Genomic DNA, 10,763 nt, shown 5'->3' on the forward strand with positions numbered 1-10,763 from the left:
GTGTCTATAATTATTGCTAATTAATGTCTAATTAGTTCACTATCACTCTAAAAAAAAAGTAAAATAAATGAAGGTGAGCAGGTATTAAGTGTAAGCTGTAAAAACATCCAGCTGACTGGTTTGATTCCATGATTACAGGTGGATGCTAAATTTACTTCCTGACTTCAGAAATGCACCTCTCCGGTTGGCATGACAACCACATATATTCAGAACTCAAAGGATGTGTGAAACAGCAGGGGGCGACTGATCCCTACATATGAAAAACACACACACACAAACACACACACATACACACACACACAGCAGTCTCACAGGTTGTCATTAGCAACCGTGCCGTGACCTTTTTTTTCTAAAGATGCTGTAATGAGTCAGACATGAGTTTCTGCCAGAGTGAGGAAATCTTTGCAGTGTGTTGAAATATGGATAAAGATGCTGTTGTTGTTTTTTTTAAACCAAGTCATTTTTAATGAGCAAACTGCCTCTGGGGAAATGCTAAGCAGGTTTTTTTTCTTTTTCAGATGACTGAGACTAATTGCTGTGTTCACTTAATATTACCCTTGTATAATATTCTGCACTGTTGTAAGAACACTTTTCCCCAGATAGAATAGATATAGATATATATATATATAGAATAGATTCATTAATCTATTTATTCGTTCAGCCACCGTATCCTTGTTAATTAATCCTCATTTATTGATAAAAGATCATTTCATATCTTAGCCCAGTGTGTGAGCTACAATCGAGTCTGTCCGAAAGCAATTTAACATCTCAAATTTGGATTTATGGTGAGATTACAGGGCGGTGCACTGGCAGTCCCCGCTGTGAAATATAACTCTAGCGTTGGTTTGAACTTTCACACCCACTCCACCTTGAATGTGGAATCCACAGTGGTGAGTCCTCTCACGTAAGGATCAGCCCCCAAAATGAATGTGCCCACTGTTGATGAATATTGTCTAAAAAGCAGCTGCAGAAAGTGCCGCTTCGACACTTTAAATACACACATTTTGTTTGATTTCCATATTTATTTTTTAATTTTTTACACTTTCCAAGCAAGAGTTTTTTTGCTAAACATATGGGCTTTTATTTTTCTCAATTAAGCTTCACGGTAAACTGGGATATTCATTCCGATCAGAGAGCCTTATTGGAACTATAGTGTTTGTTTTCTGCTCAGCAATTCAGGATTAAGTGCCTTGCCCGATGGCACCTCATCAAATGCTCTTGAAGGAGGACAGATCTTCATTATTTTAAACTGAAAGCACAATTTTCCTTTCCCTATCGATGCTAACCAAAAAGTGTGGTTGAGAGGTTATAGGTTTCATTATAGGTTCTATATTATAGGTCAATTTCCTTATGGCTGTTATTTGGCCACGGTACACTGTATTCTTTACAGCTGATGTGAAGACACATCACATCGCATAGGAGGCACTCGAACACATCCTACTCTTCTCATCATTCTTCTGCAGTTACCAAGCAACATGATCACATGAAGGCCGAGGGAAGAGAGGAGCCGGAGAGAGAACATGTGTGGGTAGAGGAGAAAGACGCGTGAAAATGAAAGGATGCAGCCAGTCCACAGCAATGTGCATGATTGTGCTCACACAATACCTCCCAAAATCCAAATCCTCTCCTCTTCCTTCCGGCCTGAAGGAGGATCCACAGTGTGTGTGAGAAAGAAAAAAAAAGGCCTTAATGACTTGTGAGTCCAGGCTCAGTTCTTGGAGATAAAATAGAATAAAAATAGTTTCCTTCTACATACAGCAAATCTACTAAACGTGCCTGTTATAAGTATTTCATCCTGAATGAGGCTGTTGAACATCTTCCTCGGTGCCGTCGGAGCATGAACCAGCTGTGAAAGTGTTTTTGCGTGTGGCTCCTCCCAGCAGGCCTGCTGCATCATACTCGTGCCACAGCAGTTCCATGGGAAACCACTCATGAAAGCAGACAATGATAAGATGCAGTGAAATCTGATGTAATTACAACCATGAGCTGTTCAGCCAGGTCGTCATGGGAACCGTCTCCCTAATGACTGACAGGGACTGCTGCCTTTGGAGTCACCTTATGGCCCGGCGGCCTGTTTGTTAGACAGAGCGGCTCAAAGCCGCATCAGTCACCAGGACCAGAAACAGGACCTGCACAGTGGCTGGCTACAGCTAATCGGCGTCATGTAATTATATGAGCTGGGGATCATTTGTCCGTATAAGAAGGGCGAGAAGGTGGGAAAAGGGGGAAAAAAGGAGGAGAAAAGGGGAAGAAATTCCATGAAATCGCCAGTTCGAATCCCTGCCGGAACAAATAAAGAGAACAGATATTTTGGTTCTTTTTTCTGCTTTGCAATCAATAAATTGACCAATAAATGTTTTGTTTCTTGTATGAGTATAACAATTTAAACTTGAATCCAAAATACTTTTATTTGCATTTTAAAACAATTGACTATACTATGTCTATTGTTTCTTATTGCTTTTTAGAGTAGTTACATCATTCATACTACACTGTTATAGGCCTATATTTCATTCAGCCTGCAAGAAACTATGCCTACTGGATTCAAATACAACTCCATAAAAAAAGTCATTAAATTTGACCTAATTACACCTGATTGTGAATGAATACAACACACCAGATTTTAATTTCACAAAAACAAAGTGTATTTATTAAAATAAACAGATTTAAACAGTTTTTTTATTTCACAAAAAAAGTGTATTTACTAAAACAAACATTTAAACAGATTTTAATTTCACAAAAAAAGTGTATTTATTAAAATAAACATATTTAAACAGATTTTAATCTCACAAAAAAAGTGTATTTATTAAAACAAACATATTTACATTTATGGAGAGTAACTCTAGCAAAGAAAATGCACTATAACTGCCTCATGCTTTGAAGCTACTCCTCTTTGGTTATGCTCTCGTGTTTGGGCAGTACATTTTCCCTTTATATTGGCTGTGGCCAGTTTCCCCTGTACGAAACTGGCCACATTTTCGACACAAATTGGTAGTCACATTGCGGGTGTACTTGCGTTTTGTTGTCTCTGCAGGTGGAGGGGGCATGGGAGACATGGTAGCGCTTGCTACAGGGTTAGTGATGGGCAATGTGGCATGTGGCAACACAAACTGAGACCCTGGTGCTGGCTTGGGCAGAAGCAATCTGGGCAACTGAAGTTCTGTTGCCATAGGGGCTGAGGTAGCTGAGGCAGAGGGCTGAATGTTTTTGAGCTTGGTCTTCACCTGTCCAGCTGTGTTTGGCGGCAATTTGTATGTGTGCATTTGGTGGTTGTACTGTGGAGGTGTGACAGGCAGCACTCATGCTGGAGGCAGTGTGTCAAAAGTGACTGGCCGAGCCACAGGTAGTTGCAGACCTTGCAAAAGCACCAACACCTCCTGAGCCTAGACGCTCATTGTGCCACGTGATGAGTGTCCTCTGGTTGACCTCCACCAGCTGGAGTGTGGTGTGCTGCATTACCTCTGAGTTACTCAGGATTAGCTGCCTAATTTTTCTATAATCCCTGAGAATGAGGTCCCACTTGCATAGGGACATTGTGCCTTTATTTGTGGATTTATTTCTGGGGCTCACAAAGGTCATCTCTACAAGGCGACAGCAGTTAGGCCACTGAGCCGGAGAGCCACTGGATCCCAGGACGCACCTCTTCGTGTTGTTGACACCAGGAGGGAAGGTAGCAAGCTTCTTTGGCGACCTAAACTTCCCCGTAACAAGCCTGTCCTGATGTCGAGCAGCATAGTTCACTTTATCGAACTGCTCCAGGTTCTGCCACAAGCTGATAATTGTTGCCACTTGTTGGGAACTCAGTACAAGGCTGCTATGGGTCCTCAGTTCGACAAGATACTCCGCAAACTCATCCACTCTTTCCAATCCTGGAATGCCATGTCCACCAACAGCCTGTAAATATATAACTGGTGATTAGATGGGTGTATATATGCATTTTTGTTTTTATTTAATTGGGCATTGGAAAATTACTAAATGATTGGGAAGAGTTTGTCATTTGACTACCATAGTAAACCCTACTGTTGCTGATGGCACAGGACCGGTTGGAGCAGGCAGGGCAGAGGGCGGTTGGGCAGCAGGCAGCACTGGAACAGGTGGACCCTGGGTAGAGGGCGGTTGGGGGGCGGCTGGGCAGCGGCCAGCTGTGTGGAAGGGGGTGGCTGGAAACATACAACTGCTTTTTAGAACTTATATTACTATTATAACTAATTGTCAACTTGACTACCATAGGAAACCTTACCATTGCTGGGGGCACCAAGCCGGATGGACCTTGGGCACCAAGCAGAGGTCCAAAGAATGGCTGGGCGACAGGCAGCACAGGAGTAGGTGGACCCTGGGCAGTGGGTGGGTGGGAACCAACTAGAGATGGAGAAGAGGTCAGCTGGGCAGGAGGCAGCGCAGCATCTGGCGCCACTAGATTCTTGATAATGGCCTCCTTTCCCAAGGTATCAATAAAGCCTTCGTCCTCTTCCCCTTGTTCCTTGATGGTGATGTCCTCCAGCAACTCTGAGGTCCTGTCTGAGCCAGGGGTCATGTCCTCCAGGGGCTGTTGACTCTGCCTCAACAGGTACTGGACTCCAATGAGCTCCCCTAAGCAAACATTGTAATAGGAAAAGGTTTTTATTCCATCGGAACAGACCTTCCAACAGATAAATCTGAAAGTTCAGACTATTGGCGCTGTTCCCTGTGAAAACAAAAAGAGGTAAATACATTACATCTATGACATAGAGAAACACAACCAGAATCAGAATCAGAATCAGAATCAGAAAAGCTTTATTGCCTGAAGCGGCGGGAGATTGCAGCCAATCACCTTCTCAGTCTGCCCTTGTCCTTGGCAGTGGCAACAGCGTACCAGATGGTGATGGAGGATGTGAGGATGGACTCAATGATGGCTGTGTAGAAGTGCACCATCATTGTCATTGGCAGGTTGAATTTCTTCAGCTGCCGCAGGAAGTACATCCTCTGTTGTGCTTTCTTGACGAGGGAGCTGATGTTCAGCTCCCACTTGAGGTCCTGGGAGATTGTAGTTCCCAGGAAGTGGAAAGACTCCACAATGTTAATTGTGGAGTCACTGAGTGTGATGGGGGCAGGTGGGGCTGAATTCTTCCTGAAGTCCACAACCATCCCCTTTAGTCTTTAGAGCGTTGAGCTCTATGTTGTTTTGCTTGCACCACTTCACCAGGCGGACTCGTCTCCATCAGAGATGAGTCCGATGAGGGAGGTGTCGTTCACGAACTTCAGAAGCTTGACAGACTGGTGACTGGAAGTGCAGCTGTTGGTGTACAGGGAGAAGAGTAGAGGAGAAAGAACACAGCCCTGAGGGGATCCGGTGCTGATGGTCTGTGAGTTGGAGACGTGTTTCCCCAGCTTCACATGCTGCTTCCTGTCAGACAGGAAGCCAGTGATCCACCTGCAGGTGGAGTCAGGCACACCAAGCAGGGAGAGTTTCTCCTGGAGCAGAGCCGGGATGATGGTGTTAAAGGCAGAGCTGAAGTCCACAAACAGGATCCTGGCGTTTTCCTGTGGAGTCCAGGTGCCGGAGGATGTAGTGGAGGGCCAGGTTGACTGCATCATCTACAGACCTATTGGCTCTGTAGGCAAACTGCAGGGGGTCCAGGAGGGGGTCGGTGATGGCTTTGAGGTGTGAAGCACAAGGCGCTCAAAGGACTTCATAACCACAGAGGTCAGGGCGACAGGTCTGAAGTCATTAAGTCCTGTGGTCCTTGGCTTCTAGGGAACGGGGATGATTGTTGAGGACTTGAAACAGGCTGACACGTGGCATGTCTCCAGTGAGGTGTTGAAGATGTCTGTGAACACTGGACACAACAGTGGAACACAATAAATTGCATAGAGAAACATAAACAGTGGAAAATGTTTATTGCAATTAAATAAACAGCAATGACAAGATGTGGTATATTCTGAGATGGCGAACCTGGAATAAATCTGGCGAGGTGGCAGTGAAAGGACTCCAGCGACTTTGAACCTCTGGCGCACCTATAGGTCTTCAAGGCCATTCCACCTGTGGTAACCGTCCCTGTTTCCGTGTAGAGCTGCACATGTGGGGGGTCCTGAATGCAGCCGATATGGCACTTCTGAATCCGTCACAAGTGCTGCATCCGCAGAGTGTCAAAGAGTGGAACACCCATGGTGTCTTTGCTTTCGGGCCCGCTAAGCTCTCCTATGAGCATGTCCAGGAGGCTGATGGTGTTGTCCGTCCCGCGTGTCCTTCTCCTACAGTGGAGTGCCAGCTCTGCCTTGGAGATGCGCTTGTCCACCTCTGCATCCGTCAGAGTGGGCCAGCCTTCTTTGGTCAACTCCTCCATCTTGGCCCTTCACGGCATCCCAAGCATCCCATTCAAAAATGCATGCCGACAGCCTCGCCATGAAGATAGGATACAGCTGATGGGCATCTGTTGTGACCCCTCCAGCCAGACGGTGCATGAAATGCCAGATGTCAAAGCGGATAATGACATCTGGCCAGCCACTAAACCACTGCTGCAGCTTTGTGTCTCCTGCCTCTTTGCAGCACTGGGAGTCCACACAGAGCAGAGTCGGAGGAGCAACATCTGCCCTCCTGTATCGCTCCACCAACCCCGCCGCCATTGCATCGATTCCACCACCTTCGTCTGCAGTCAGGACACTAATCAGCACCTGACCAATTTTGTTGCCCACAGACGTCATCCACTGTGCTGTCCCCTTTGCAGGCTCACTCAATTTCTTTGTGATCTGAAAGAAACAAATCATAAACATAGAAAACTTACAAGTAATCATCATTATAATTATCAAAATAATGCCTGAAGCATAGTAAGGAAAAAAATTATTTAAAAAATGATTTCAATGATTTTAAATTAGGGTGCAATTATTAAAACAGCTCTGACCTTCTTGGTGGAGTCCATTTTTAAAATGGACCCATAAGTGGAGGTGATGGTTGCCTTGATGTCGTCCAGCCTGCTGAGGATGTCCTTGCTGTACACAGTGAGGAGCCACTTGTAGCTTGGCACTTCCACAGGTGCTGGAGGTTCCTGAAACGTCAGCTGTTGGAGGCCGGGCTTGTTAAGAAACCAGATACACTCTGAGGTGTACCGGCCCACCCGCTGTAACCACTACTCGCTTTGGTTCTCCTTCAATTGACCTATGAGCCGTACCGGTCCATTCCCCAGAGTCCTCTCACGCAACAAACGAATGACACGTATGTCACAGGCATGTCTGAAGAGGAAAAAAACATAAATTCAAGTATCATTTTCAGGTCAACTTTTTGTAGGAAATACTGTCAAAGGGTCTTAAAAAGTTCCTACATAAGTCAATATCAGCGCAAAATAATTACTTGCGTGTGAGGATGACCCTGAACTCGGACCGATGGGCCAGGTCTAACTGCTGCAGCACGGTGTGTCCCCAGGAAAGGTAGCTGGACCTGCACTTGGGGCAGATAAGGGTATCTGTGACCATGTTGTAGTAGTTGTCGATGTCCAGCACCTGTCACACCCTCCTGTGCAGTCCACCACCACACAACTGATGCCCGACACATGTAGGGTTGGTGCACTGGAGGCGTAGCTTCCACAGCCTGTCGGGCATCCAGACCAGGAGCCGGTGGGAGAAGAACCTGTCTGGAGTGGGAGCCTGATGGTATACGACAGTTGGAGATGAAGGGTTGTACCACAGCTGTAGCCTGTCCTTCAGCTCTAGCTTTCCTTTGCCATTTACCCGAAACAGGGCTTCAGCCACCCACTTCTGGTCCTCCAGTTTACACAACATGACACAGCTTTGAATGATACAAAAGTGTATATTTTGATTGGTATCTTACTGTGGTCTCTGTTGCTGGAGGAAGGAAGAAGGAAGAGGAGGGCTGGATGATGGGCTGCCGAGGAGCTGGATGATGACTTTGGGTTTAAGGGTGATGTGGATGTGGCAGGAATCGGTGGAGTCTGTGGAATCTATTGAGGGGTTGTGTAAAGTTTTGATCCAATAAATAGGTGTCATTATGAACTTTCAACCTACATGTACAGGTTTCCGCTGCACATTCAAATTAGGTTGGGCTGCAGCCGTATGCTCGCCTCCAAACCTTGACTTTTCAAACTGTTAACAAAAAGATAGTAACTGATTATAATAAGGTTGTTAAAAATGGATTAGTCAGTGAAACATATAAAATCTGTACCACCAAGGTAAAACCAAGGTGTCTGTGTTTGTAAGAAAGATGTTATTATGCAATAATACAGTACAGTATGCTGACCATTGATAGTGACAATTTGGGCCATGTGACAGGACTACTGGTGTGCCTCTGCCGAGAACAGTGTCCACTGAACTAGTGCTGAGGGTGGCATCAACTGAACTGGTGCTGGTGCTGGGTATGGCGTCCAATGCAATGGACTGCCTTGGACTGAAGCGGGTACTTTTCTATCTGTAGCCATAAAGAACAATTATGACACTATTTTATGTATGGCGTCTCAATTATAACTATAATATAACTATCAATCATCTATCAATATTGAATTTAATAGATATGTTATTCTGATTATTGGTTAGATTTTTATTTCTATGGTGTTTCTTAGTGTGTGTATATAGGGCATTAGGGTGTGTGTCACGAATGACGACTGGAGAGGAGGTTTTCAAGTGCTCAGTTTATGGCTTTATTAACAAGAACACACTCAACCAAACCAAAATAGTAAACTGAGGACAAAAAGCAGCAAGCAAACAAACCGACAACCTCACAGCAAGCTGCAAAGATCCCTCAAGCCTTCTTCTCCTGAAGCCCTTTTTAACTCAGTCTCCCCTAATTGGACCATACCACCACCTGCACAGGTGATAATAGGGTGAGCTAACCTGAGCAAGCAACATTAACACTTAAGTTTCTCAAAACATCATTACAATTGGATAGATCAGTTACTGCCAACAATACTATTTATACATATGTGCACCCACTAAAATAGGCACCCCAAATATTATAAAAATGTCAGTTTATACAGAACTATCTTACCTATTGTTTTACACCTTAGGATTGTCCAGCCCCTCCCTACAGAAAGGACCTAATGAGGCAAACCTGTATGCACTCTCCCTTACTCCCATTACGCTGGTAAGCAGCTGAGCTACCCCCCTATGAACCCATAAAACCTGCCGAACAGGCCTATGTCAAATAATAAAGTAACAAATACACTAAAACAATAACCTACAACATTATTGGTATTAAGAATTAAGCAGACACAAAAGGGTTCATGAGAATATTACAGCGGTCATAAGAGTGGATTTTGAGTTTTGCCCCAGTCTTTACATATTAGGCAACCCTAAGCCCATGGCCCATATTGTAAAACCCCTAGCCAATTGGATTCAGACAAGTATAATGATTGGCAAACATGATAATGAGGAAGTGGAAAGATGCAGAAGGCCCGCTGTTTCAAGACTGGCTTACAGAGCTAGGCAAAGTAGGGGCTTTTGAAAGAATATCCTATGGTATAATAAACGACATTGATAAATATAATGAGAAATGGGGAATGTTCTTAAGATTGTATTCATTAAATGGTAACTAGAAGGTATGTGTATACACTCTGATCATTGTGGCCTGTTCCTGGGGAGCTATCATGGAATTGAGGGTGGAAGTGGTCTGGGTGCAATGCAGGAGTCTGTTTGTTGGACTACCTCAACCTCACATTGGACAATGAATGGGTACACAGCAGTGTTTTGGTGGTCTCCTGGAAGGTCTGCTTGACATGTCGTGCTTGGTCTAATTTTTCTCATCATGGACTGTCTTTCTATTGTTTTTATTTTTTTATTTTTTATTTTTTCTGTAAGTATGGTTCTGTCCTTGTTTTATTTTAGTGCCCTCACTGATGTTTCGTTACCAACACAATACAGTTGTGTGTTTTGACTTTGCCTCTGTTTGTTTGCTGTAGAAATTGAAACTTAAATAAAAAATTTGAGTCTGAAAAAGAATTAAGCAAACACAAAACAGTCTTCATTTTGGGAACAGTGCCTAGTGAAAAGGAAGAAAATGTAACCTTTCCACAGTGTGTTTCAGTCATATCATTGATGGTGCTGTTTTTTTACTGTAGGGATTGGTTGTAGCTGTATTTGTGATGGTACTTGTTTCTCAGATTTTATTAGGGATTGATGATGTTTTTTTATAGATGTCTGCATGTATTTAATCTGGATTTTATTGCACTAGCACTTTATGATGGAAAAACTGGCACCTTAATTATGGATTTAGGACCTTTAACTACTTTAAATGATATGATTTATGTATTCCATGTGTTTATTATTCAGTGCTCCACCTAATGTGGATTTCCGTCTGTTGCCTTTTGTTGCGCCGTGTGTCTGATTGTCTTACACGCATGCCTTGCTGCACCACAAATTCTCGGCTGGCGATATCAATAAAGTTGAAGTTGAAGTTAAAGGTTCTTTATTTTTGTTGCTACAAAAAAAAGTGTGCCATCACAGGAGAAGTCAGAGAAATGTGGCGAGGAAGATCAATGACAGCATTAACAACAACAAAATCAAACAACTGGATTTTGTGTAAAATGTGAACTGGAAAATAAATCATCCAAAGTCTTATTTTCCCAAGAATCAACTAATCAAATGTGCAAATTCAAGTAAATACAATAAACATGCAGGAAATATAAATAATAGATAATAACAAATATGTGTGTGTATATATATATATATATATATACAGTTTTTTTTCTTAATTATATATGTATATATATATATATACATATATAATTAATAAAAAAAACTGTAAAGAAAAGGCCCATAAATAATGTTACTATGACATCATAGTA

At 43.4% G+C, this 10,763-nt stretch overlaps 1 protein-coding gene across 2 annotated transcripts; it reads right to left on the reverse strand.

Moving 5' to 3' along the window:
• Positions 1–2,864: 2,864 nt before the first annotated feature.
• On the reverse strand, positions 2,865–4,833 carry LOC120565896 (histone-lysine N-methyltransferase SETD1B-like). Of its 2 annotated transcripts, XM_039812005.1 has the most exons (4): positions 4,808–4,833; positions 4,238–4,587; positions 4,018–4,157; positions 2,865–3,891 (listed from the first exon to the last, which is right to left on the reverse strand). In XM_039812005.1, exons 2-4 carry the CDS (start codon positions 4,529–4,531, stop codon positions 3,822–3,824), a joined length of 504 nt encoding a protein of 167 aa, XP_039667939.1. In that variant the 5' UTR covers positions 4,532–4,587; positions 4,808–4,833; the 3' UTR covers positions 2,865–3,821. The 2 variants fall into 2 exon arrangements, with proteins under 2 accessions (XP_039667939.1, XP_039667938.1); XM_039812004.1 differs by lacking the exons at positions 4,238–4,587; positions 4,808–4,833 and having other exon boundaries at positions 4,003–4,019.
• Between the last annotated feature and the right edge of the window lie 5,930 nt (positions 4,834–10,763).

Source organism: Perca fluviatilis, chromosome 9 (genome assembly GCF_010015445.1).
Source record: "Perca fluviatilis chromosome 9, GENO_Pfluv_1.0, whole genome shotgun sequence".
NCBI classification, from domain to species: domain Eukaryota; kingdom Metazoa; phylum Chordata; class Actinopteri; order Perciformes; family Percidae; genus Perca; species Perca fluviatilis.